The following is a 27,350-nucleotide window of genomic DNA, read 5'->3' as shown; positions in this document are numbered from 1 at the left end:
AGGAGGGAAAGGGTGAAGTTTGACCATGTTTGAGGCTGGCTTTAGAGCAGAAATACAGCAGGAACACAGTTAGCAGTTAACAAGCCAACCAACACAACTTTACCATCTGCTGTTTTTACATCACTTCTCTCCACAACAGAGACCTTTCTTTACAACAGTGTGACAGCACATGTTTGGTCCCTTTGAAACTATTTAATTAACACGTAACAGCAGCTAGTCTCACTTCAGGGTGGCAGTTCCAAATGAAACACTTGGTTTCTGATACCACCTCCCACAAATCAAAGAGATAGGCTTCTCTATTAACAAGTCTTCGGTAAAGGGGTATTGGCTGCATCATCTCTGATAGGACCGTGAGGTAACAGGAACAAAGCTTCAGTGTTTGTCATGTGTCAGTACAAAGAACCGAGAGAGAGAAACCAAACAAGCAGAGAGTGACCGGGCAGGAGAGAACAAAAGTAAAGAGAGAAAGAAAGTTGAGAGAGACCAGAGAGAGAAGCCCTCTTCTAACTCTTAGCTTGGCACGTGCTGAGCTGTGGAGGCCCACCCAGAGATACTAGACCCTCAAAGGATTGGCAGAGCACGCTAATGCGTCGTAACAAGGAACTGTCTCTATCTCGACCTGCAAGCGACTCAATAAACATATTTAACGGCTACATCGGTATCCACAACCATTTTATCACCTCCTCCTCTGCCACCCCCCTCACTCCCACAAACCCACCAGCACCTCCCACTCAACAACACAAACAACATGTCAATTAGTGGCCTGTTTGTTTGACTGTTAGCAGCCTGTATAGGGGCCATGTCTGGTTCTGGTGGACGTATGGGGTACAGTACATGAGGCCGGAGGGACAGGGAACAGGGATCTCGGAGCAAGAACCACCTAGGTGTCGTTTTGTAGGTCAGACGTGTCAAATTGACACAAAATAAGCTGCTTTCTGTGGCTCTTAAGTGGTGCTACTGGGAGGATCTCCAGGCGATTGGAGCACTTGATGTGGACAGAGTGTGAGGAGGATTGAGAAAGAAAAAGAGAAAGAGAAGCGTGACAGAGGAGAGAGAGATTCAATTTAAGGGAATTTGCAGACTGACAAAAGAGCCTGCGGGGATAGAAAAGGCGGGGAGAGAGAGAGATACAAAACAGAGACAAGAAAAACGGAGAAGCGAAACGCTCGTCAGCGAAAGACGCAGGGGGAAGGATCTGACAGGCTCGCTCCTTACCATCCGTGGAGCAGCCAGTGGAGCCGTCGCTGGAACAGTAGCGCATCTCGATCCTCTGACGGCCCACCTCCAGGAGGGCGGGGTCGGGCACGCGGGCCTTGCACGTGTAGCGGAAGCGCTGCTCGTAGTGGCCGCCATTGTCGGAGATGTTGACGGGCGTCCAGGGGGTCCAGGGCGTGGTCTTCTTCAGGTCGGGGCATGGGAGGGTGTTACAGGACTGGTACTCCTGCAGACACACAGGAACACAAAGGGTGATTACAACAGGCACTTAGCAAACGCAACCACTCAACAGCTAGCTACAACTTAGCCTGAGGGCTATATTAAGAGACCACCCACTAGAACTGGGTTTTACCCTCAGTGAAGAGCTGTCTCTGTTGTTGGGAGTGTGGGTTAAAAGGAGCCACTACCAGCTACATTTAGATTTCCATATCAGTTTGAACAAGCAGTCCATACAAGCAGTCCACACAATAAAAGTCTTCAGTAAATATGATCACTCAATTGTTTATTGTTGTATTACCCCGTATTACCTCAATACGAGGTAATAATTCCTCTCTTCCTCCCTCCCCCTGTCCCATCACTCCTGCTGGCCAGGCGAATGGAACCCATCAAACAGGGAACATTCCTATTAGGCCACACGCTGAACCGGACATGAGGCAAATAAGCCAGGCAAGAAAGGTCATTGATCAAGTTAGAATTTGAACTGAGGGAGGAGAGGGAAGAGGCGAAGGATGGATGGATGGAGACCGAGGAGGAGGGGAAGAAGGGTGTGAGGACGTGCACGGCAAGACCGATGATAAGAGGGGGAGAAGCAAAAGAGAGGGGCGGAGGGTGGATGAGGTCAGAGCGTGGATGAGGGAGAAAGAGGGATGGTGTGATATGCAGACAACACGCAACAGTGGGGATGCATAACTCACAGTGATATTTCTGTTTGACACCTTGCTATTGTATGGGTGTTAGACGTTGAGAAACAAGCCACGGGCGTTAAGCACCTCTCTCACCCCGTCTGGTTGGCTCATGTGTTAGCATTTCAATTAGCCGTTTTGTTTGCCTCCCTTAAAATAACGCCTCTCTTCTCTTGTGCTGTCTCTCGTCTTGGACTGAGAGAGCCAGAGTTAAATATATGCTTTCCGGTGGGCAGTTTGTGATGATGTATGGACAAGACTTCACCGTGTCTAACAAGCAGGCTGCTCACTCTAGCTGCAGCTTATGACAAGCCAAACAAACAGAGAGGAGACAAAATAGCGATGTGAACAGGGGTAAATGACACTGTAATTGAGGAGGGAAGGTGATACAAACTCCATTCTCATCCCTCTTAGTTATTCATGCTGAGTAGGCCTTGAGGGACTGCCAGACCTTGACGAAATAAGATAAAAATTCCTTTTGTTCATTCGTCATCCGTCAGCTTGTCACACGCCCTCGGGCTTAGGACAGGGGAGTTTAAGCTTTAGGCTTAAAGTCAACCCATCTCTGTCTTTTAGTCGGTGTATTTTACCCCCCCCCCCCCCCCCTCTTATCTCTCTCCCCTTCCACTCACTTGTTTGCCAGAAGCAGGTGGCCAAGGTTAAAGACACTGGACAGATTCAGATTGAGTTACAGAGATGATGAATGAGGGTGTCGTCCTAGTCCCTCTCACCCTACCCCCCCAACTCACGCGTCGCTTGCTGAGCATTCCGCGGCGTTAATATTTAACGCCGCTACGCGATGGAGGAGCGACTGGCCCAGTCCAAAAAAAGGATGCCAACCAACAGGACTTCCTCCACACCCCCACGCCACAATGATGAAATCAACACACAGAGCGCGACTGTGAACGGGAAGGGCTTTTTGATGTGGCCGAGCCGTGGCCAAACACGGTCAATGTTTAATGAGTGTCTAGTAAGCGTTTCCTCTCCTCGCAGGAGTGTTTCTGCAGAGGAGTGTTTCTGCACAGGAGTGTTTCTGCACAGGAGTGTTTATGCACAGGGCAGAGGAGATCATTGCAAGGTTTAAACCTAAGCCTCACAGTGTCTCCAATGGCAAATCTACTGTTTAAAAGGAAGCTGCCTACTGCAGGCAAGTCCTATTCATACTGTACATGCTAGTAAGTGAGGCACTTAGAATAGAACAAAGTAAACTTTGGAGATCTCACTTTGACAACACAATGTGAATAATGCTTTAGAAATGGACCACAGGCCAGAAGGTAAAAAATCAATAAAACTGGTACAAACTGGAAATGTTAATATCCATAATCATTGCTTGGATTAGTACCCAGATCACTTGTAAAGGTCTGAACAGAGAGATGGAAAGATTCAAAATCAACGTTGATGCACCCCTGTGACAGAGTTTGTCTACGTAAAAATGTTCCAGAGCGCGACAAGCTAATTGCAACATTAGTGATGAAAAACAGGCATCATCGCCTCGTCTCCTCGTCTCCAGCCCAGCGACAGAGGACCGCCACGTCTCCATTCGAGGAAAATTAAGTGAAAGTGAAACGCCAGCAGAACGCAGCCAGACGTGACAAGTAGCATGTGGAACTCAAAATTGGATTCAATTAGGCCCTGGATGCGACGGACGCCGCCACCCTGCCGTTCCCATCCACATGCATTACGAACGACGGAGAAGCATTTCTGCTGAGAACCTTGTTTACACACAACACCTCGATTAGGCAGCTGCCCATAGAAGGGGAGCAAAGTAATGTGTTCCTGGCTCAGCGTCTGGGCTGGAGAATGTGCTGTTTGGTACAGTACAAACCTGACTGCCTCAACACACAGAGTTGGGGATCTACACAGGCCATGTTTCCACGAAGGAGTGTTTTAAACAGTGTCAGACGACACTTTATTTTTGCGAGTGTTTCAGTCTGGGGGGGGGGGGGTCAGGAGGGTGGGGGGGTGCAGCAGGGGGGTTGGAGGGGCAGGCAGGGTGCAGGGGTGGTGGGAGAGGGACATGAGGGGGGTGGAATGGGGCTTGGGGGGGTGCAGGCGGAAGGTTGAGAGGGGTGCAGGTGGGGGGTGAGAGGAGTGCAGGTGGGGGGTGAGAGGGGTGCTGGCAGGGGGTGAGAGGGGTGCAGGCGGGGGGTGAGAGGGGTGCGGGTGGGGGGTGAGAGGGGTGCAGACAGGGGGTGAGGGGAGCAGTACAGGATTGGAGGGGTGCAGGTGGGGAACAGGAAGGGGGTGTTTGTCTAGGGAGTGTTATACTACCTTAAGAAAAGATCACCTAAACTATGACACTAAACCTTACGTTTTTTTTAATGATTGTGTGTGTGTGTGGAGGGGGTCACAGGCTGGCACAGAAACCAAATAAACAGGGTTTGTCTCTGGAGCATTACTACATCACTAGACTCAATCAGCTGTTAATATACTTCAAGGGTCGCTAGATGTGTGTGGATGTGAGTGTGCTTGTGTATGTGTGTGTTTTGTGTTCTCCAGTATGCCTGTAATTGAGTTATCAAATGCTGCAGTGATAAAAAGCTTTCAATGTGCAATGTCAGAGGGCTACATTAGTGTTAATTAATAAATGTTACTAAATTAAATCTTTCCCTTCCTGTCCAAAGAACAGCACAATGTTGTACACTATGTGTGTAGAAATTAAGTTTTTGTATTTTTTATTGTATGTATTTGTGTTGTTGATCAATATGTGTCCTTGTGTAGCTGAAAGAACTGTGAGGGATGTGTGTGTGTGTTTGACATGTGTGCATATCATCAAACACACTCTTTGTAAGCGCAAGCGGGCTAGTTTAAGTGTGCGTCTCTGTAATTATGAGTGTGTGTGTGCGCGGCCAAGCACTAATCCCAAAGCTCTCCATCTATCTTAGCTGAGTCGACGGAGACAGGAGCCTAATGCACTATGGGACTCCATGACAAATCAGTTCAATTAGCAGCGTGGGCCCAGCCACACTCTGTCAAGGCAAGGCCCATGGCCGCCTCTCTCTCTAGCCCACTCAGCCTCTCTGCCCCTGTAATGGGGCCTGCTGTCAGCCTGTACTGGAGATCTCACTGCGCCTCCGGAGACTCAAACACACACACACACACACGCACCACTTAGGCTGCACAAATGCACACACATGTGGGTTCTCTCAAACGACATCATCCAATGTTGTTGTATTATTGAAGTTTCTAGAAGAAAAGAGCACTCAAGTTATTAGGATCCGTTCACAGCTGACTCTGTCAACCACAAAAACGAAATCTAGTACGGAGCCAAACCACGACACACACTTGACCTCAACACACACTTGTAACGTATGACAAGACAAGAGACAAACAAAGACAACAGTCCCAAGATTTGGCTTAGACACCAACAAGCTACAAAGGATGAACTGAATAACAGGCATAAACAGCTAAAAGAATTAGCCAAATGATGCATCATAGAAATAGACCACACATGCTCCAGATAGATAAGACCTGCTTGATCACAGACTTGACACAATTACCTCCGCCATCCCACCCCCTCGCTACACTAAGCTTTAGACAAATGCTTTAGTGAGTGAAATATATGCAAAGCTAAACACAAAGAAAGTTACTGCTATTGATGTCACTATAATTATTATTATTATTGACTGGAATGGATTAGCCAACTAAGTCACTGCTGAAATAATCATGCCTTGCAAACGGAAGTCCATTCAGGAAATAGGTAAACAGAGTTGGAGACTAGCACCATGGAGGCTTGACAACAGGTTCTGTGTGAACACATTTCCCAGAGAGGGAGAGAGATGAGGACGTAGCCATCTTAATGAAGCCAGACTCTTGCAGGTTCTAGTGAAATCTCTTCTTGGAGAGAATTAAGTCTCCGAAGCAGCTAACAGATGCTTGCGCTGCGCTGTCGATTACTGTCTGACTAATGCCGGTGATAGACCACAGGTGGTCAGAGCAATATCAATTCTAGCAGACAAAGACTAGGGTGAAAACACGCTAAGACAGAGGGAGATACACAGCGAGGTGCCTACATAAGACACAGACACACACACACACACACACACACAAGGAGAGAGGCATTACACAAACATACACACACGTTTGTGTTCAATTGGCCCCACAGGGGGGCAAATGAAATCCGGGAGGCACTGGGGTGCTGAGTACAAATGTATGTGCGCGTGTGTACTGTACGTGAGCTGATGACACTTGTGTCCCTGTCTGTCTTAATTAAACATGGCTCTATCCGGGTGAGAAAACACTGACAGATGGCTCATAAAACCGCACTCAATCACCGGTAAGACTTTCTAGGCTTCGCCAGAATAAAGGTGATAGATATTCTCATCATCCACAGCCCTTCTCTGTGGTGGTGAGTACAAATGCCACAATACCTGACATGTTTCCACAACTTTTCTCGAAATAGAAAGCATGAGAAAACTAGGACATGAGACGTCCAACTTACTGCAGCTGAGAAAGTCGCATATTAAATACACTCCTACTACAACACAATGGCAATTTGTAGTAGCAGTGTTAAAAGAACTGTGTTCGAGTTCCTGAAGAACTAAAATAAATGCTTCTGTGATTAGGGTTCAGATGTCGCAGTGACACTAGTTAACTGAGTTGTTCTTCCAGAAGCCCTCAGGTGACAGCTCGGGGAGCAGGGGTGTCTGGTGTCTCGGTAAAGACACATTCACAACACAGCTGGCTGCGAGAAATCTGTGATTATCCTTTTGTTGTGCTGCTGAAAGATTAAGAGTCAATGAAAAGGCTGCAGGATCCAATTTACCAGGGGCGGTGTGTGCGCCCTTGGTAAATGCTGGTTTGTGCGGGAGGGGGTGGGGATTGGGAAATGGATGAGAAAGAAAGATAAAGGTTTAAGATGAGAATAAAATAATGCAGACAAGGGGAGAGAGAGGGAGAGAGAGCAAGAGAAAGAGAGAGTGGTGTAATTGACCTCTTACCCCTCTAATTTGTTACTTCCTTGTCTGTAATCTCCTCTGGGTAGCACTTCACCCCAATGCTGGTAAAAATAGTCCCCTACAGCACAGTGCCTTACCCAGTGCTATAACCTACTGCCCCCTGACCCCACACTGGGAATACACCTAGGGGATACATTTACATTTAGCAGACACTTTTATCCAAAGGGAGCTCCAAGAGAGTGCTTTACCTAACACACACACACACACACACACACACACACACACACACACACACACACACACACACACACACACACACACACACACACACACACACACACACACAGGGAAAGGCTGGCTTCCACTATAGCTATGGAGTCTAAAGAGCTCTTGAAGATCCCTTTCATATCCAGACTAGAGCACTGGGTTCCCTCTCAGAACAGGGCCCAGGACGGCCCAGTGAGCAGATGACTCAGACCCGCTGTGTGGCTGCTACTGTGAGGTAGGTCCACTCTCTCAGTGACTCGGGGAGCTTCTAACCAGGTTGGTCATCTTGTCATGTGTCCTGCCCTCACAGTGGGTTGACAGTCTCTTCCATTGAACTGCTACTGCAGATCTAGTTCACTCAGGTGCGGTGAGGCTGCTGAGGCTTGGATGTGGGTTACTGAAGGGCATGACAACTACAGCTACCGACACAGGGACACACACACACTCACACAAACTTCGATTAAGAAAATAAATTCTGTACACGGATACTCCCTGACTTACATCCCATAATTCGTTTCCTGGAAGACATCAAGCTCTTTCCTTTTATACACCAGCGTTGCGGACAGGCGTGTGTGGTTGAAAATAGATGGAGAACGACATAATCACAACCATCATTTCCGCGTGACTCACATTCCATCCTCACGTCATCAAAGTGTCCTGTACATTCATACATGGAAGGATGACTGTACTTGTGGACATAGATAGGCCTCAGTAATGGATCTGAATGCTAAAGGTTATTATGGACAAGAGTGTGGAACAGCCCTCTGGCATTCACGGCAGTATTTTAGACTCAGGACCTAAAAAGGCCAACATGCTGTAAATTAACTGGAGGGGGGGAGGGGGGTTATAGTGAAAGAGGGAAGGAGAGAGGGGGAGGAGACAGAGGTGTAGAGAAAGAGGGGGAAGAGAGAGAAGGAGGGAAATGGAGAAAGAGAGAGAGATAGAGGAGGGTGTAGTGAGAGGAAGGGAGAGAGGAAGAGAGATGGGGAGAGAGAGGATGTCCATGGCATCTTGTTACGCGAACGTCCTACCTGGCCACACCCGGGACACTCGTTGCCGTTCTCACAGGTCCTGTGTCGTGATTGGATGCCACCTCCACAGGGCACGGTGCAGCGTTCCCATGACGACCAGGCTGACCAGTAAACATGAGGGGGACAGGGCAGGTGTTCGTTACAGTACCTGGGAAAGACACGGAACGCAGAGCGTGAGTGTGTATCCGTGTGTGAGGAGACAGAGAGAAGGAGAGGCTGTGCGAGTATTTGACTGTGCGAAAGAAGGAGACAGAACGAGATGAGATAGAGGGAGAATGTGTGTGGGTGTGTCTGTGTGTGTCTTTTGAAGGGGAAATATTAAATTAGCGGAGCACTCGCAGCACCATCTCCGTCTAGTTTGTTACTGGTCTGCAGTAAATGAGTGGTTTCTTGGACTTGAGATACAGACAGGCCTAAATGTATACCCCAAGGCTTCCCAGGACTTATCATATTTGGATCTTTGGCATCGGCCTGAAATAGCATCAAAGAAGTTGGGATCATGCCAGGAGAAAGGCTGTAGGGAATCTCATTCACAGAGTTTGGGTGGGAGCTGCCCGTTTATGCAGACATTTACACAGCAGATACATCTCTTTTATGCATCTGTCAGCAGGCATGACACATCATGAAAGAAGACTTATTGATGGAATCACAACACAAGGGACAATGTGGGCATGGGCGGGCATGGAAATCCCATCTATGACAACTTCATCTCAGATCTTAATGAGTCTGTGTGTGTGTGTGTGTGTGTGTGTGCACTTTACGTATCTTAATGACACAGTCTATGAAGCAGCCATGCGGTCACATTTATCATCTTTAATGAGATCATTTACAAGACAGGATTACTGCATGGCACCATTGGTTAATTACTCAGAGCTTATTATCCAAAGCAATATTCTATAGACAGTCTTATTGGAGACTATCATTTATTTAGAGCTTTTACACATGATAAAAGTACCTCGGCCCCAACTGCTATGGGGTTTTTCTGTTGTTTTTGAGATATAAAAACTGCCTTCTGTGGTGCATTTTTGAGTCCTTATACATTACATCGCCTGTGCTTTGTCAGGCGATGAGGGAAGGTGGGGGCGATGGAGGGAGAGGGGAGGGAGGAAGGGTTGATGGAGGGGGGACAGAGGGGTCGATGAAGGGAGGAAAGGAGAGAGGTGGTAATGGGATATGATGGATATTCCTTAGAGAGAGAGAAAGAGAGGGGGGAGAGAGAGAGAAGGGGAGAGAGAGAGAGAAGGGGAGAGAGAGGAGAGAGAGAGAGAGAAGGGGAGAGGGAGAGAGAGAGAGAGAGAGAGAGAGAGAGGGGAGAGAGAGAGAGAGAGAGAGAGAGAGAGAAGGGAGAGAGAGAGAGAGAGAGAGAGAGAGAGAGAGAGAGAGAGAGAGAGAGAGAGAGAGAGAGAGAGAGAGAGAGAGAGAGAGAGAGAGAGAGAGAGAGAGAGATGAGAGAGAGAGAGAGAGAGAGAGAGAGAGAGAGAGAGAGAGAGAGAGAGAGAGAAAGGGGGGGGAATGAGAAAGCCACATACACTGACTGACATTTTGCATCCCCCCCCACTGTGCCAGAGTGGGGAGCCAACCTGTACAGATCCATAGTAAAGAGATTTACAGCCAGGCTAAACGTGTTGTCAATCCATGCATGCAAATTGCTTTGGTCCAGATGAGATTAGCCTTTGTTTAATGCACCGTCGCTCTACAGTACTACCCCCCACCCCACACTCTCACAAGCCTGGGCTGAATATCAAAAGCAAAATGCTGCTAATTACTTCCTATAGGCTGACTAAGCAAGGGTCCACAGTGTTAATGTGCTCTGGAGAACGCTGTACATGGGGAACATAAATGTAAGCCGTGCATTTGCCGGACGGATTTTCAGCTTCGAAGCATCGCCTGGTTGAGATCAACATTGAACTTTTTTCCCTCCAGCGAAACAATGGAGGCCAGACTTCTGAAGTACTTCCAGCCAAGCACTCAAAAAAGTTAGGTGTGAAAAGTACTGGACTTGCTGGCCTTGGAATGAATATGTGTGTGTGTGTGTGAGGCCTCTCCATGGCTGTAACCACAGCCATCTGGCATCAGCACCGCAGGCAGGGAGAGAGGACGCCAGAACAAAGTGTGAAGCGTGCTGGAGGACAGGAGCAGGGGCCATCTCCAGGCATTAAAGGGACACTCCCAACATAAAGGAAAAATGTCTTCTCCTAAACCTTACTAGAAATGCCAGGCCTTTTTATTGAGTATCAAAACCTGTACAGTAGATGCATGCTCAGAAATTCGGGGATGTGCAAACGGAACAGATTACACAAGCACACTTGTACCCTAATATAGACTCTGTGTTTACTATGGTGCAGTTGGCGTAGACCTCCCTTACAAAAACCCTGCCAACCAACCAACCCCATCCCTTGGCATCCTCAACACAGCTCTGTGCTCAGCCACAGGGCCTGCCAGAGGTGTGTGGGGAGCTGAATACATGAAGGGTGAGAGAGTGTGGAAGAGGAGCTGGAGAGAAAGAGAGATTCTGTTGCAGGCCTGCTCAGACCTGCTAGGGTCATCGGGACTCCTGTAACGAGTGAAAGGTTTTAAAAAAAAGGGGGGAGGGGTAGAGGGAATGAGAGAGGGCTGACACAGAGAGAGAAACAGACAGTGAGAGAGAGCTACAGTGAGAGAAAGAAAGAGACCGTGAAAGAGAGAGAGAGAGAGAGCGAGAGAGAAAGAGAGAGAGCGAGAGAGAAAAAGCGAGAGAGAGAGAGAGAGAGAGAGAGAGAGAAAGAAAGAAAGGAGGCAGAGCGAGTGAGAGAAAGTCAGAGAGAGACAGCAAAGTTAGATTTAAACCCTAAAATCGGACAGGTCGGCTACGTTACCACGGAAACCCACGGATAAGCCAGTTAGCCGTATCTCTGTCTGTCCATCCTCCATGCTTGCCATCTTAGCATATATCTATACCTCCCTACCTTTCATTCCATCCCACCCACTCTGTCTCTCTCCCTCCATCACCGACCACAGGGCGTGAATGAAAGCGATGACAGCATGACGTCTGTGTAACCAAGACACATCCGAGACGCAGATAAAGAATGTCCAGCTTCGTTAAGATCTCTCACCACGGAAGTAAGTTTTAAAAGCTGCAGTCGAGTCAGACATGGAGGACTCTCACAGAACAACTTTGCAGAAAAATTAACTTGGTAAGATGAAAACACTTCTAACAGATGCTGACCTTCCTTTACCTGAGCTTTTCATGTGGCATTCTTCTTCTCATTTCACTTTCCTTTCACAAAACCAAATTTCTTGAGGGCTTTTGATGTTGCTTGGGAACCATACAAACATCTTTTAGAGGTGATTATTCCTGCTAAAGCTGCAAAGCTTCAAAACGCTGGCTGGTCTATGTGTTAAAGCCAGATAATTACTGAGCCCGGGCTCCCAACTTGTTCTTAATGGGGAGTTGTGTGGTTGTACTGGAGCAATTTAGAAGACATATATGATATATAATATTTCCCAACTCCCAAAGTTTTAAATGGACTGCAGTGACACTGTGAGAATGCGAGTGTGTGTGACCTTTGCATGCGTGTGTTTGCACGGATGCATGTGTGTCTGTGTCCAGTTTGTCCTTGTGGCTGTGGTTAGATGTTCTTGAAGTTTTTTTTCATTTCCCCTCAGAGTTTTAGGCTAATGCTAATGTTGTGTAGCAAGCGTGTCTTGATGTGTGCGTCCGTGTATGGGCCTACCTCTCCTCTCGGTTCTGCCCCACACACACCCGTCCCCCGTGGCGAGGGGTTGGGTTGCTGCAGGAGCGCTGGCGGACCTGGAACCCAATCCCACAGCTGGTGCTGCAGGGAGACCAGGAGGTCCAGGGGGTCCATGCCCCGTTCCTATGGAAACACACATCACAGGGTTACCGTGGTTACAGCCTAGAAGGTGATGGATGGATGGATGGATGGATGGATACCTGGAGCAGTTGGCGACCTCAACGCTGATGCCATGACACTGCTGACCTCCACACTGGGGGGCAGGGCTGTCGCAGGCTCGCGTTCGGCACAAACATGACCCAGCACTGCCCCCGTCGTTATGGCTACAAGTCCCCCAGCCTGACCAGACTCCAAAGCCTCCATCCACAGTCACGTTACGCACCTGGTGATAACACAGGAAGAGGAAGATGAGCTCAGAACTGGACGCAAACAGGAAGTGATTTAACAAAAAAAGTATGGTGATGTCATCAATATTCAAAAAAGATAACTTTAAAATAATGCAGGATATAAAGAGACAGAGTGTGGTTGAAAAAAAAACTGGACAACGTCCCTCTATGTGCATTATAAGAATGCAAAAGATGATAAAAGCCTAAGCTATCCATAAGCATAAATAAACAAGAAGTGAATATCTACTGAAATCTCTAACAAAACAGAAAATGGATTCTGTTTCATGGAAGCAATACATTACCTCTAATGTCCAGACAGACTAATATGAAAAAGCAATAGCGTGAAATTCCAAACTGGAGGTGATCTGACTCACCGAACAGTTATATTTCAGGGTAATTTCAAAATGCAATAAGCATTTTATCAACAAAAGAGGAAAACTCTGTTACTGATTCGAAGGGAGTACAAATAAACTGGCCCTCTCTCATAGATAATTAAACCTTGCCAAGGGACCAATGTTCTTATGAATGCAGTGCCAAGGTAACAGAAGAAAAGAAACACAGGCTTAAAAAAAACTCTTTCACTTTGCTTTCATATTTCCTTTCATTCAAAATGAGATGGAGAATAATACGAGTTAATTACATGATGGTATAGAGAGACAGACAAACAGGGGGACAATGTTTCTGACAGAGACGTTGTAGATAAAGCAGACATTTTGTCAGATGAAAAGTGACATCTCAACAATCAGTCTTCATTTCACAGGCTGCTTTTTATCTAACAGCAGACTCCTCTATTGTTCAAGCACATGGATTTCCTAAATGGAAGACGGTGAGACTGAAAGCTACACACAGACCATTTTTTATCAGTAGAATCCTCAGCAAAAATATATTTAGGAGCTAAGATCCATATCACCTTGGTGGAAGTCTTAACAAAAACATACCGTGAATAAGGCGGTTCAGTTTCACCTTAAATACACTTTAAAAAAACAAAACTTTCCTTCTTTGCTTATTTTCATTTGCAAGTACCAGATGGCATCTTGTGTCCACCCACACATTAGGCGGAGTATATAACATGCCTAACACTTTCAACCTGGACCTTAACCATTCTGAAAACAACAGACTTTACCTTCTCTCTGACCTCAGAAAAGGAGTCACAACTGTGTGATGGACCCGTAACAACCTAACACAACCACCGATGACTTTGACCTTTCGAGTGTTCCACTCCGAGCTGAATGGGCCTGCACAGTCAGACATCAGACTGTTTAGTAGTCAAGGCAAAGAACCGTCGTGAAGAATTGATTCAGTGTTGCTTCTCTGGCAACATTGTCCTGTTAGCTTTCAGGTTGATATTGTAAAATAGATGTATTCTCATTCACAACGATTATAACCAGACTGGATGAAGCTCAGATAAAATACAATTTGCCTATTTTGACCATGCAGTAGCAAACAACCAGGAGAAAGAGTACATAACAAGCAAGAACTCTTTAACAAGCCTTGTGTTTACAGTGATGTCATCCAACAGCACTCTGATCCCAAACAACTACCACTTAGGTGGATAGTGAGCTTCATAAGATGCATGAGTCATTGTTATCGCTGCATTGTGACATATTTGTGTGTGTGTGTCTGTGTGTGTGTGTGTGTGTGTATGTGTGTATGCTTGTGTTTTTCGGGTACAGTGACAGATGCCGGGGGGTGTCTAGTTCTGCCAAATAACCTGTTGAACATGAAACCGCATAAAAGGATATGGCAACTTTTCAACACTTTTAACACTGCTACTGGCCACTGACCCAGAAAGGCTCTCTGTCAGAAACAAAACAGTTACTGTTTTATTTAGCCTTGAAACCTAGCCCCTCGCTAAACTCCACAAACTAAGACGAGGGAATAAACTGTAAGGACAGGTTGTGCTGGTGATCAAACAGAGTGGGGAGATTGATTGACGTACTGTCACACCTGTATTTTTGTGTGGATCAGGGAGGGGGAGGGGGTTCAATGGTGACAGTACTCACGGGACACTTTGTTATGCTCTGCTCCCACTGGCTCATGCTCAGGCTCTCCTCCAGGGTGGTGCACTTCTTCAGCACTATGTCCCAGCCACAGTAGGGGTCCCTGGCCCCCACGCATGCCCTGGCCAGGGGGGGGGGGGGGGAATAGGGCGGGAAGGAGCAGGGAGAGAGAGAGAAACAGAGAGATGACGCATTTCTTAGTATACCATACGATGATGCATGTGGCTGCCTTTGGTGTAGTGTTGTCATGTTTACAGTATCAGTACCGGTAGTCTAACCTGCCGACACCCCCCCCCCCCCCCCACCCCCTGACCTAAAATGAGCACAAACGTCAGCCCTTCCTCTGCCAACCACCTGGATGTTAATGTCAATAAATAATAAAAGCTTACCATCTTCTCACAACAAATGTTGACCGCGGGACTAGATCAATATCTGTGTTTGTCTCTTTGTACACCCAGAAAAAAAGCCCCTGATGTTGCTCCTCTTTAGTGCAAATGAGAACAGCTTGAAACCGAGATGAATCTCAAAGCCACACAGACAACCTTGCATGCCCCCAGTGCATCATTATGCACGCCCAGCCCAGAATGATCCAACACACACGTGTCCCACTCACCCACACACAAACAGACATACGCACACACACAATGACGTGATGTCTGGAAGAGAGACAATAGTCGTGGGGTTATGAGCTGTCTGTACTGACTTCAGGAAAGAATTAGAGAGAAAGATGCGCCAGGCTGTAATATATCCTAGAGACACACAGCACAACAGACTCTGCCTATCACGCTCAACACAGCCACACAGGACCCCAACACTGGGGGCAAAGGTGAGTAACCTTTAGCACCAGTGAAGTTAATCTAAATAAAGCTATACTATGAATGAATGAATGAATGAGACAACAGGTGAGCCGACCAGTCATCAGGCCCAGATATATTTGGGGCAATAAACATCTCTCCAGGTGCTGTGAGTCTGGGAGGTGTCTCAGGTGTTGAGACAGCACAGACACAGCTGTGAATGATCCCTGTTCTCTGCTCTGAGATAAACAAGATAATTTAATTGTTCTCTTCACAAGCACGCACCCCCCCCCCCCCCCACACACACACAGGAAGACACACACAAGACACACACAAGCACCAGAGGTTGTGAGTCATCGTCTGCTGATAAGGAAACTCAATACATCTTGATGAACACACTCGCACACACACTCACGGGAGAACATTTGGCAAAAGTCTGTCATTGTGTGTGTGTGTGCGTGTAGTATGTGTGTGCTTGTGTGTGTACGTGTGTGCACAAGCATGTGTGCCTGTGTGTACTTGCGTGTATGTGCGTGCTCAGTACTCACTCTCTGGTCTTGTGGAAGTTACATCTCATCAGAGGGATCTTGATGACCTGATCCCTGACACCCACGTACAGCTCACTGCGGCTGTGGAGGATCAACAGGCTCCTGATAGGCTGCCTCTTCCTGGGGGGGAACAACTCAATCTCCTCCAATAGGCAGCTGCCCATGGTCTGGTTCATTGGAGACAGGACCTTCCGGATGGTTCCATAGTCTGTAGGAGGGAAGTGGGGAACAAGGATTGGTAAGAGAGGAGAGAGGGATTGAGGGGGTCTGGGGCGCTGGTAAAGGAAGGATGAGGAAGAGGGGAAAAGAGGATGGAGAGGAAGAGAGGAGGTTGACAGAGTGGTGGATGGGAAAATTGATAAGCCGAGAGGATGATGAAGAAGAATGTTAATCAGAGAAGGAAGTTACAGCTCACAAACCCAGACGCACACAACACAACTACGTGAAACACCCCGCCAACAACAACGCAGAGACATAAAACTACTGCTCCAAACAGGAACTTGAGATAGACAGGTGGCCTGACGGCTCAAGCAGACAATCATCAGACCGTGTGACAGGCTGCTTTCTCCACGGTCATTCTAGCATGGGACAGAGCTCTGAGCCACAGGTAGGGTCGCCCTGAGGGACATGACATCAACGGAGAATATCGGTGTCACCCTGCCAGACGCCTCACAGTTCATCTCATTTCATGCTACAGTAGAATGGGCCCTGATGCGATGAGGTAACAAGAGACGTTTTTGGATGAAACTCGACAAACGTCATCAATTATACATGTCCACCCCCTTGGCGAGGAAAAAATTTGTCTCTCAGAAACAGCACTAAGACAGAAAGGTGCAATAACATTGACAGTTATTACTTTTTCAAGGTGGCTCACTCAGAACAGTGTTGGCCAGAGGGAGCTTGGTTTTGCCTCCGATGGACTTTGGGTCTAATTGCATGATAGCATATTGATGAAGCTTGGAATGAGACCCTGTGGGCATGGAGGCAATGCAGATAGGTAGTGTAGTACTGATGACAACATTCTGGTTCCCTGGAAGTTAAACTGCCGTGCTCAAGTTCCTGAACTTGTCGTGGGAACTGGAACTGGACAAAAAAATGCCTGCTCTGCTTGGGGTTACTGAAAAGGGTAAGGAGTCTGGTGAACACGTGTGGGTTTGGGAGAGACGTCTGAAACACAGCGCGCTATAGAGCCTTGCCTTCTCTGACCTTTAAGTAAAGCTAACAGGTACCACGAAAGAACCGCAATCAGTGGAGTGCACTTAAAAGCTAATAGGCTGTGATTAGCCATGTGCGCTAGCCGACGCTAATGGCCTTGGCATTGTTTCAGGTGTTTTCATTAGTGTCTGGTTAGCATCCAGAGCTCTTGGTTGTGGACGGCCCGGACTCTAAGCCGCATTACTCACACTCACTTGCAAACAATAAGAGAGGAATAATTTTTGGCACGCAGAGGCTCAAACTGGTGATCTGGAAAAGGTGGGCGTAACCAGAAACATTACCAGGAAACCGAAACTGACAGAGCGTGGAGCTGTTTTGGTACATACTGTACCGTGTGTGTTTTTCATTACCTGTCTGCCTTGCCTTGACAGCCCGCTGGCTGCAATTTCATGGTGTTTACCATGCATCACTCAGGGACTGCGTGTGAGGTGTGTGTCTGTGCAAGTGTGGCATGTTTGTGTGTGTGTGTGAGAGAAAGGGGGATTGTGTGTGTGTGTGTGTGTGAGAGGGATTGTGAGTATGTGTGTGTGTGTGTGTGTGTGTGTGTGTGAGAGGGACTGATAGTGTGTGTGTGTGTGTGTGAGCGAGGGATAGTTTGCGTGTGTATTTTGGCATATGGAGGGCACATGGAGTGGTTCACTGAAATCGCATTCATCAGCAGAATGCTTTGATGTCTTCTCATGGCTACAGACTCATTGGCTTCAGTCGGCTTCCAGTCCCACTTTACTGTGTGAGTCCAAGGGGGGGAGGGGGGGGGGGGAAAGCAGACAGACACACACACAAAAAGACACACCTTACACACACACACACAACACACACAAGTTTACGCCGTACACGCACAAGTTAAAGTTCAAGCCACCTATCCCCCTCTCCCCAAAGCACACAGACGCTCTCTCTCTCACAACCCCCCCTCCCCCCGCCCAGACCCTGACAGGGCGTACCGGTGGCCAGGTAGATGATGTGGAAGAGCATGTCCTTGCCCTGGACCACGTCCACGGCCAGGTGGGAGAAGCGGACGTTGTCCTCCATGAAGTACGGCACGGGGACCACCGGCTGGACCACCTCGTGCATCAGCAGGAACTTCTGGGCGTCCTGCAGGTTCCTCTGTGTCAGGTTCACGTAGGAGCCGTAGTCTATGGTGCCACACTGCGGGGAGAGGGAAGAGAGAGAGTGGGAGGAAAGAGAGGGAGAAATGGAAAACAGCAAGAGAGAGAGAGAGAGAGAGATACAAAGAGAGAAACAAAAACACAGAAATGGAAAGAGAGAATACCAAATAGAAAGGGAGAGAGGGAAAAAGAGAGAGTGGATCAGACATTGTTAAATATTAAAACTCAACAGAGCTAATGTTGACCATTAGTGTCCATTACCACGCAAGCAGGACATCAATACTGCTAGGGGGGAGAAAAAAAACATCTCTTTTCACTGAGGTGATCGACAAACCGATAAATAACCCATCTCTCTCTTCCTCTATCCTCCTTCTCTCTCTCTTATCTCTTGGGCCGTCATGGCTGCCGGCTGCAGCGTTGGGAGTGGAGGAGGCTGGGGTTGACTGCATGCTGGGGGCTGTGCCGACTCGGGATGGATTTCCTTCAGCACACACACACGCTTTATACGAATCAATCCCTGGCCTTCTGCAAGTGACAGTATCGCTGTATGGAACGCTTCCCTGATACGTGGGCTGGATCAGAACCTTCTCCGCCGAGGGAGATGGGAAAATAAAGCCCCCTGAAGGACAGGGAGATGTGGCTTCTCTGTGTCTGTGTGTGTGAAAGATTGAGAAAAACGTATGTTCCGGTGTACATGAATGGGCGTCTCCTGTGCATGTGTCTGCATGTGTATGTGTGTATGCTGCCGTGGGTGCAAGGGTGTGTGAATGCGAAAGTATACGCTTTATGGAGTTGCATTGGCCGTTTAAATGATTGACGTGTGATTTCCTCTGAGGAGTGAAGGTGAGGGACAGAGCAATCATTTGGCAAGGGGCCTATAGACACTCTGCTGTCTCTCTCAGCAACATGGCGTACTATACTGTAGCAGGCAAACATTCACTCAACATTGAATACTGAACACTTGCAACATATGTCTTCTCGACACAGAAAACCTACAGAAAACTTGAACTGGAAGATAGTGATGACGTGTTGGTGTCGTCATGTTTGTGTCTGCACTGTGACTTCAGGGGCGGTCACATGATGCATGCGTGACTGTTTTAAAGAGAACAACAGGAAACCTGCTTGAGGACACATCCCTCCAATACAGGTGGTATTAGCCGCTAATACGCGGCTGTGATTCATTTCCTGAACAAACCCGGCTAGATCGATCCATAGGGTTTAAGAAATCAGAGGGGGGGGGGGGGTTCTCCAGACAGATATAGAATTAAGCACTCGATCAATGGACCAGAGAGTGTGAGTTATGATTCCTTGGGCACAGAGTGGAAGGGCAGAGACACATGTTCGTGAGAGAGAGAGAGAGAGAGAGAGAGAGCGAGAAGGCTAAAATAGAATGAGAGACACAGCACGTGCGTATGCGTGTGTGAGAGAGCAAAAATAGAATGAGAGACACAGCACGTGCGCGTGTGTGTGTATGCGAGTGTGTGTGCGCGCTCCTATAGGTGTGAAGAGCTGGCCGTACGAGCGAGCCATTTTGCATCAATGCAGCGGCGCCATAAATCCCCGGCTCATAAATCTAATCCTCCAACATTGACAAATGCTTGATGAAGATGTCACTGCGACCTAGATAAAGTGTGATCCGCTCCAGCGGTGAGGAGTGGCCGCTCCGTGTGACTCCCCAGGAGAGGAGCTGGGGAGACGGGCTGGCGGGCCATGTTGATCCCCTCTCAGAAACCTGCCGACTGCGGTCCAATCTTGCCACTGAGAGGGAATTGGGCTTTTAGTCATCTTATTTCATGTCTTACTCTCACTCTCTCTCTCTCTCTCTCTCTCTCTCTCTCTCTCTCTCTCTCTCTCTCTCCTCTCTCTCTCTCTCTCTCTCTCTCTCTCTCTCTCTCTCTCTCTCTCTCTCTCTCTCTCTCTCTCTCTGTCTCTGTCTCTGTCTCTGTCTCTGTCTCTGTCTCTGTCTCTGTCTCTGTCTCTGTCTCTGTCTCTGTCTCTGTCTCTGTCTCTGTCTCTGTCTCTGTCTCTGTCTCTGTCTCTGTCTCTGTCTCTGTCTCTGTCTCTGTCTCTGTCTCTGTCTCTGTCTCTGTCTCTGTCTCTGTCTCTGTCTCTGTCTCTGTCTCTGTCTCTGTCTCTGTCTCTGTCTCTGTCTCTGTCTCTGTCTCTGTCTCTGTCTCTGTCTCTGTCTCTGTCTCTGTCTCTGTCTCTGTCTCTGTCTCTGTCTCTGTCTCTGTCTCCGTCTCTCTCTCTCTCTCTCTCTCTCTCTCTCTCTCTCTCTCTCTCTCTCTCTCTCTAGGAAACTAAGTGTTGAGAAAATGCTGATTTTGGTTGATTGTTTGGTTGTTGCTTGTGTTGTTGTGAGTCAATGTGTGTGTGTGTGATATGGAGTGTAGAAAGCTGACTCCACTCCACCCGAGGCTCGTAGTGTAATAACAGCAGAGACCCTGTCATGAGGAACGTGTGTGTGTAAAGGTGTGTGTGTGTGTGTAAAGGTGTGTGTGTCTAAAGGTGTCTGTGTATTTCATCTGTTCTGCAACTCGACCTCGCAGGGTATGAAATCCCAGTCGCGCCGTATTGTGGATTAACCTGCCAAGCCTGCTATCTTCTAAGCTGCCCACCGATGACTGCCGGTGCTCTCAGTCATGAAGCATTCCTGTGGGGCCCTCTTCCGAGCCCCCGTCCCCCTTCCACCCCACTAACCACCCCCACCCCGCACCCCCCTGTGTTGGCTGGCTAAGGGGTGTTAGCCCTTAGAGGAGAGGAGAGCGAAAGATTAAGTGACACTAAGAGGACCTTAGTGCTTTATTAGGACCAGGAACAGTCCCAAGGAATGTGCTGGCGTTTCCCTCGAAGGGCCTGATTGTACCACTGTTCAATGCCCCGTCGCCGGGCTTAATAACGAGAGGTCATTATGAATCCGTCTGAGAGGTGGCGGAGGGACAGGGAGGTTTAATGAGAGGAGACAGTGTGCTGGGAATCTGCTCAGCGGCTCATTCATGCATGTAAGCACACACACACAACCGTACACATTTGCAGACACACACACACACTGTTTTGTGTTGAGGTGATAAAACCTAACCTTGCATGTTTACTTTAGGCTAGTCCGGAGGAAAACAGCAGCTATAAATCCTCCAGGTCATTACAGCCTGAGGTAACTGGCCAGGAGAGTCACATCAGGTAACATCTGTCATAGAAAACACTGGGTAACAATGCCTATATAAAACCCATTGTCCGTCTGCAAATGTTGTCACCTTTGGATTACTTTCAATTGACATGGTCACACTGTCAGGGTTGGGGTAGGGCTATTACCTGGACGTCAGGGTTGGGGTAGGGCTATTACCTGGAAGTCAAGGTTGGGGTAGGGCTATTACCTGGAAGTCAGGGTTGGGGTAGGGCTATTACCTGGAAGTCAGGGTTGGGGTTGGGGTAGGGCAGCCAGGCGGAGCGGGAGTTCTCCTGGTACTTGAAGGGGCCGCTGAACACCTGCGTGACGGCACTGAGGTTAAAGGCACAGACAGCTGAGGCAGCAATGCTGTTCCTGGAAGGTGAAATAAAGAGAGAGAGATAACATGAACCAAACTGAGTGGAGGAGCGTACTGTACATTATAGTAGAAACACCAAACAAGAACAAATATATCTGTATCATATTTTGATACACACAGACATTGCACTATGAATGATAGTGGTAAAAGTGTTATACATCTAGAACTGGGCTGCAATCACAAAGCTCATCCTTCTTGACTATCATCTGTATTTGGCTTGATCAAAGATGTTTCTCCTCTACGCAGAGAACAAAAGAACAGATGAGAGGATTGATTTGAAACGCTTGAGGTTGAAGCTTAACTAGTGGGAATGGTCATGTAATGCTTCTCCTTGTTACAACCGGACAGCCTGAGGGCACTTGTGTTCCAATATATTAACAACAATGTAGAACCACTGACAATGTTTTTTTTTTTTGTGGGCATTTCTTGTGCATGTGGGCTTAAAATGGTGTTTGTTAAAGAATAATACATTTTAGACTACAGCGTGTGAGAGTGAACTTCGTGTGTTTGTGTGCACAGTATATATACAGTATATATGTGTGCATGCAAGTCCATATGCTGTTTGTGTATATATTTGCTTGTATGCATGCATTTGTGTATTTGTACTTGTACTGTGTGTGTGTGTCCAGTACAGAGCATGTGTGTGTGTGTGTGTGTCCAGTACAGAGCATGTGTGTGTGTGTGTGTCCAGTACGGAGCATGTGTGTGTGTGTGTGTGTCCAGTACAGAGCAAGTGTGTGTGTGTGTGTCCAGTACGGAGCATGTGTGTGTGTGTGTGTGTGTCCAGTACAGAGCATGTGTGTGTGTCCAGTACAGAGCATGTGTGTGTGTGTGTGTCCAGTACGGAGCATGTGTGTGTGTGTGTGTGTCCAGTACAGAGCATGTGTGTGTGTGTGTGTGTGTGTGTCCAGTACGGAGCATGTGTGTGTGTGTGTGTGTGTGTCCAGTACGGAGCATGTGTGTGTGTGTGTGTGTCCAGTACAGAGCATGTGTGTGTGTGTGTGTGTGTCCAGTACGGAGCATGTGTGTGTGTGTGTGTGTGTCCAGTACGGAGCATGTGTGTGTGTGTGTGTGTCCAGTACGGAGCATGTGTGTGTGTGTGTGTGTGTGTCCCCAGTACAGGGCATGTGTGTGTGTGTGTGTCCCCAGTACAGAGCATGTGTGTGTGTGTGTGTCCAGTACAGAGCATGTGTGTGTGTGTGTGTGTCCAGTACAGAGCATGTGTGTGTGTGTGTGTGTCCAGTACAGAGCATGTGTGTGTGTGTGTATCCAGTACAGAGCATGTGTGTGTGTGTGTGTGTGTGTGTCCAGTACAGAGCATGTGTGTGTGTGTGTGTCCAGTACAGAGCATGTGTGTGTGTGTGTGTCCAGTACAGAGCATGTGTGTGTGTGTGTGTCCAGTACAGAGCATGTGTGTGTGTGTGTGTGTGTGTGTGTCCAGTACGGAGCATGCGTGTGTGTGTGTGTCCAGTACAGAGCATGTGTGTGTGTGTGTGTGTGTGTGTGTGTCCAGTACGGAGCATGTGTGTGTGTGTGTGTCCAGTACAGAGCATGTGTGTGTGTGTCCAGTACAGAGCATGTGTGTGTGTGTGTGTGTGTGTCCAGTACGGAGCATGCGTGTGTGTGTGTGTCCAGTACAGAGCATGTGTGTGTGTGTGTGTCCAGTACAGAGCATGTGTGTGTGTGTGTGTCCAGTACAGAGCATGTGTGTGTGTGTGTGTGTGTGTCCAGTACGGAGCATGCGTGTGTGTGTGTGTCCAGTACAGAGCATGTGTGTGTGTGTGTGTGTGTGTCCAGTACGGAGCATGCGTGTGTGTGTGTGTCCAGTACAGAGCATGTGTGTGTGTGTGTGTGTGTGTGTGTCCAGTACGGAGCATGTGTGTGTGTGTGTGTCCAGTACAGAGCATGTGTGTGTGTGTGTGTGTGTGTGTCCAGTACGGAGCATGCGTCTGCCACTCACACGTTGGTGGTGAAGATCCCGTAGAGCAGCTCCAGCTCGGGCAGATAGAAGGTCCCCTGCAGCTCGTTGTAGTTGAAGGGGATCTCCCCGGGCCTGGAGCAGTTGAGCCGGGCCTTCATGAAGGTGGTCCACGTGTCCTCCAGCAGGAAGCGCCCCCCGATGTCATTCTTGCAGACGCGGCCGGCGCGAGAGAACACCGTCCTGCCGCAGTCGTGCTCCACGGCGTTCTCTCGGAAGAAGAAGTAGGTGAAGTTGCCGATGTCATAGGATGACACAAAGTTGGGCTCTGCGACGGGGAAAGATATAGGGAGGAGGGGAAGGGAGGGAGGAAGGAAGGGGAAGGAGGGATATGTAGGGAGAGATATGTGGAGAAAGTGATTGAAAGAGAGGGGAGGTTAGAGGCGAAGAGAGAGACAGAGGGAGGGAGAGAGAGAGTGAAAAAGAGAGGGAGGAAAGAAAGACCAAGGGGGAGAGAGGATGGAGGGGGGGGATAAGACAATGAGCAATGACTGATTGACTTGGAGCCCATGGGGGTGAGTGTTAGGGGCACCAGCAGGTGACCAGTATTAATAACTGGTGCCATTTATATTAATGGCTTTGTGCCAAACGGGCCTACGGCAATGAAACTCCCCTCATCTTAAGCTAGGAACAGCACAGGGTCGTCACCGTGAAAGTGTTCATTTTTATGTATGACATGATAGGACTTAAACTGTGCACGTCTATTTTCTCTGACAGGGATTTAATTCACTTTTAAATTAAAGTTTTTTTTTTCTCCCCATTCTCTCACCCCTCTGCTCTTTTGTACAACTTCACAGGAGGAGAGGAGGGAAAAAAATCAATTTGCCATAAAATTAGTTATTAAACCTTTTCTCAGAGGTGGGGCAGTATGAGTATGTGGTGACTTTTCATTTATGTTTTCCATTTTTTGATCAGAATCAGATCAAACCTGTCAGTGACAAGATAGTGAGTGACCTGCTCCTGGAGTCTGAACGATTAAAGCTTGACATTCAATAAGCACGCATCTTCCAGGTACTTTTTGAAATGGGACTGAGGTCTGAAAGTGAGGAAACTATTTGCTATTTTTAACCTGACTTAACTGTACACAGGATAATTGAAACATCACTTGGAGACAGCTTGGACAGTCATTCTTTTCTTTTCTTTACCCTTTTTCACAAACCTTCGCTAATTTATAACCACTGTCACATAGACAGACCGTATACACAGTTTGGCAGGCTTCTCATTTCTTTCAACATAAAGCAGACAAACCAAAACTTTGTCTTCCCCAAAAACTCCCATGACCCCTGTACTCCATTGTCCCTCCCCAACATAGAAATCCACGCCCACCGTTGAGCCATTTGGAGTTGTACTGGGCGGTGCGTAGGGGCGGCAGCCCTCCCAGACTGCGGTAGATGGCGGGGTCGCGCCCTGAGAAGTCCATGGCAGTGGCGGCGTACAGCTCGCCGCTGGAGGTGATGAGCGCCGTGGAGTTGTGGAGCGGGTTGTAGGGACAGCGAGCCATGCCACTGATCTGGTCGTGAATCTCTGTCAGGTTTGTGAGCTGGAGGAAGGGAGGGGCGGAGGGAAGGAAGAAGGTGGGTTAAGGATAAGGAGAGATGGGATGGAAGGACGAAATCAGGGAGGGAGAACAATACATATACAGATCTCACATATCCATGTACGCACACACACATGCACACCACATACACACACACACACACACAACTCAAGCACTTCCAATAGAACCGCTGTAGTGGACTCCAGTCCATCTGTTCCCCTGGCTAAACCATTATCAACCCACATCAGAGTGCTGGGCTTCTCTGTTTTCATTGGAGGCTTGACGCTAAGCCTGGGTCCCTCAGAAGAGGGTCCAAATGCAGCTCGCTGCTTTTATAAATACTTTACAGCCGGACTACTTGGCAGACAGACTGTACACTTGTTCCCGATGACAAAAAAACAACAACACGCGACATAAACTAAGACAGTTGGGAATATGTTCCAGAACTGTAATGCGTATATTCGGGCCAAAATGTAATTATAACTCATGAAGTATGAGCAGAAAATTTGGGAATACATTATATTTTGAGAACATACAAAAGTTTTTTCTCTCAATTAAAATCTTGAAGCAGATCCGGCACCATATTTGAAGAGTATCGATTTGAACTCATCATTAACCTTTACACCATAACACTGTCAAGACTCAGTCATGAGTGGCCTCACAGTCAGAATCCTTCTCAATACACTCTGAAGCAGTTTCCAGGTTAATGAATGTGAGAATGCCTCTCTACTTCCTAGTTTGATCAACCCCATTATAAATTAATCGTTTCCATTCGGATCCTTATTCGAGGTTTCCTAAGCAACCCTCTTCTCCTAAAGGCACGCATCCGTCTGGTGTATTGAATGAGTACACTGAGAAACTGGCTACCGAAGCCCAGAGTTCTTCACAACGGGTCGAAGTGGATCAATGGTTCCGTTCGGTGGAGCTACCTCCGCTCCGTTCAGAACCCAACAGCGCGGCCTTGTCTCTGTCTGGCCCGGGATGAAAGGACGGTATTGACAGAAGTCATTCTGCGGTTCCGAGGCGTCTGTGTTTAGGATCATTCGGGTTCCATTATGAGAAGCTGGAGAGGAGAGGGACTAGACAGGCCAGGATGAGCGTGCAGCATACTAAGTTCAGGGTGTGAAAGCGTCTCTCTGTGGGCAGCACAGCAGCTGTGTCTGGATCTGAGACCCCTGATAGCCACCTGACAGGAAGACGCGTCTCAGAGGCCAGCGTGGCCGCTGGTGAGCCGGGATGGCCGCTGTGCACCTGGGCGGATTGGCCAACCTTGTTCTTGTTTTTTCAGACGTAACCCGCGCTATCAAGGACAGACGGACCAGAAAGGCTGAACATTGTCATCATCATCATCTTCTTCATTCTCTCTATTGTCATTACCATCATCATCATCCTCATCATCATCATTAACGCAATGGACATGGAACCTTATGCAGTCATAGGACAAAACTTTAAACTGCATTCAAGACTTTAATTAGAAAGCCCTCAAATGATGTAGTCTATTCGAAGCACCTGCCTGTTGGGATAGTGGCTAGGTAATTAAAGGGCCATTCCTCTTGTTATTAGCTCATACATCTCTGCTGACAGGGAGCGACACACCCCAGTGTGGACTGTTGTTACAGGGAGGGAAAATTTCAGATTAACCCCCAACCCCCACCCCGCCACAGCGTAAATGTGACAAGACTGATGAAGCACTCCCCATAATAATGTCTTGACATTTAAACTATATGTATTTCCGCGGAGATAAACAGTTCTTATGAGGTAGTGACCTTTGAATTCCGTGCCTTTTGAGAAAAACAAATATCGCTACAAAGGTGAGCTCACCGGCATCACAAGCTGGCTCTGCAGAACCCACCCCCCCACACCCGGCAACACAAACACACACCAGGAATAATCCTCCCTCAGCTTATGTCTGCAGAACAGGGCCATGGGGGAGTATGGGGGTGGGGCGGAGGGGCAGACTTGCTGAGCTACTGAGCTCAGTGTTCGGTGTTCTGACTCAGTCCTTTGGTGAGTCCATCAGCGTGTCAGCAAGTGTAAGTGTGGGTGTGTGAGTGTGAGTGCAAGGGAATGAGTGTGAGTGTTGTGGGTTCTCACCGTGCGGTTGGTGCAGATCGGTGTGAAGGCATTGGTGCCGCAGGTGAACAGCCTGTTTCCGTTCACCAGGAGCACGCGAATGTAGTTCTGGCACTCCTCCTGT

The 27,350-nt window shown here is 48.0% G+C and overlaps 1 protein-coding gene across 3 annotated transcripts in view; it reads right to left on the bottom strand.

Moving 5' to 3' along the window:
* The window catches only part of sema5a (sema domain, seven thrombospondin repeats (type 1 and type 1-like), transmembrane domain (TM) and short cytoplasmic domain, (semaphorin) 5A), a 79,485-nt gene that overhangs the window by 13,117 nt on the left and 39,018 nt on the right, over positions 1 to 27,350 (bottom strand). For all 3 annotated transcript variants that reach the window (XM_062479655.1, XM_062479656.1, XM_062479657.1), the window contains exons 6-16: positions 27,248 to 27,346; positions 24,943 to 25,156; positions 23,599 to 23,884; positions 21,499 to 21,634; positions 17,932 to 18,136; positions 15,776 to 15,983; positions 14,437 to 14,554; positions 12,248 to 12,429; positions 12,027 to 12,170; positions 8,314 to 8,461; positions 1,216 to 1,441 (exon numbers count right to left, since the gene is read on the bottom strand). In XM_062479655.1, coding sequence (XP_062335639.1) covers positions 1,216 to 1,441; positions 8,314 to 8,461; positions 12,027 to 12,170; positions 12,248 to 12,429; positions 14,437 to 14,554; positions 15,776 to 15,983; positions 17,932 to 18,136; positions 21,499 to 21,634; positions 23,599 to 23,884; positions 24,943 to 25,156; positions 27,248 to 27,346 — 1,966 coding nt within the window. The remainder of the gene's footprint in view (positions 1 to 1,215; positions 1,442 to 8,313; positions 8,462 to 12,026; positions 12,171 to 12,247; positions 12,430 to 14,436; positions 14,555 to 15,775; positions 15,984 to 17,931; positions 18,137 to 21,498; positions 21,635 to 23,598; positions 23,885 to 24,942; positions 25,157 to 27,247; positions 27,347 to 27,350) is intronic.

The sequence above is a fragment of the Osmerus eperlanus genome, chromosome 15 (assembly GCF_963692335.1).
Source record: "Osmerus eperlanus chromosome 15, fOsmEpe2.1, whole genome shotgun sequence".
Lineage (NCBI taxonomy): Eukaryota > Metazoa > Chordata > Actinopteri > Osmeriformes > Osmeridae > Osmerus > Osmerus eperlanus.
This window is presented reverse-complemented; position numbering and strand designations above follow the sequence as displayed.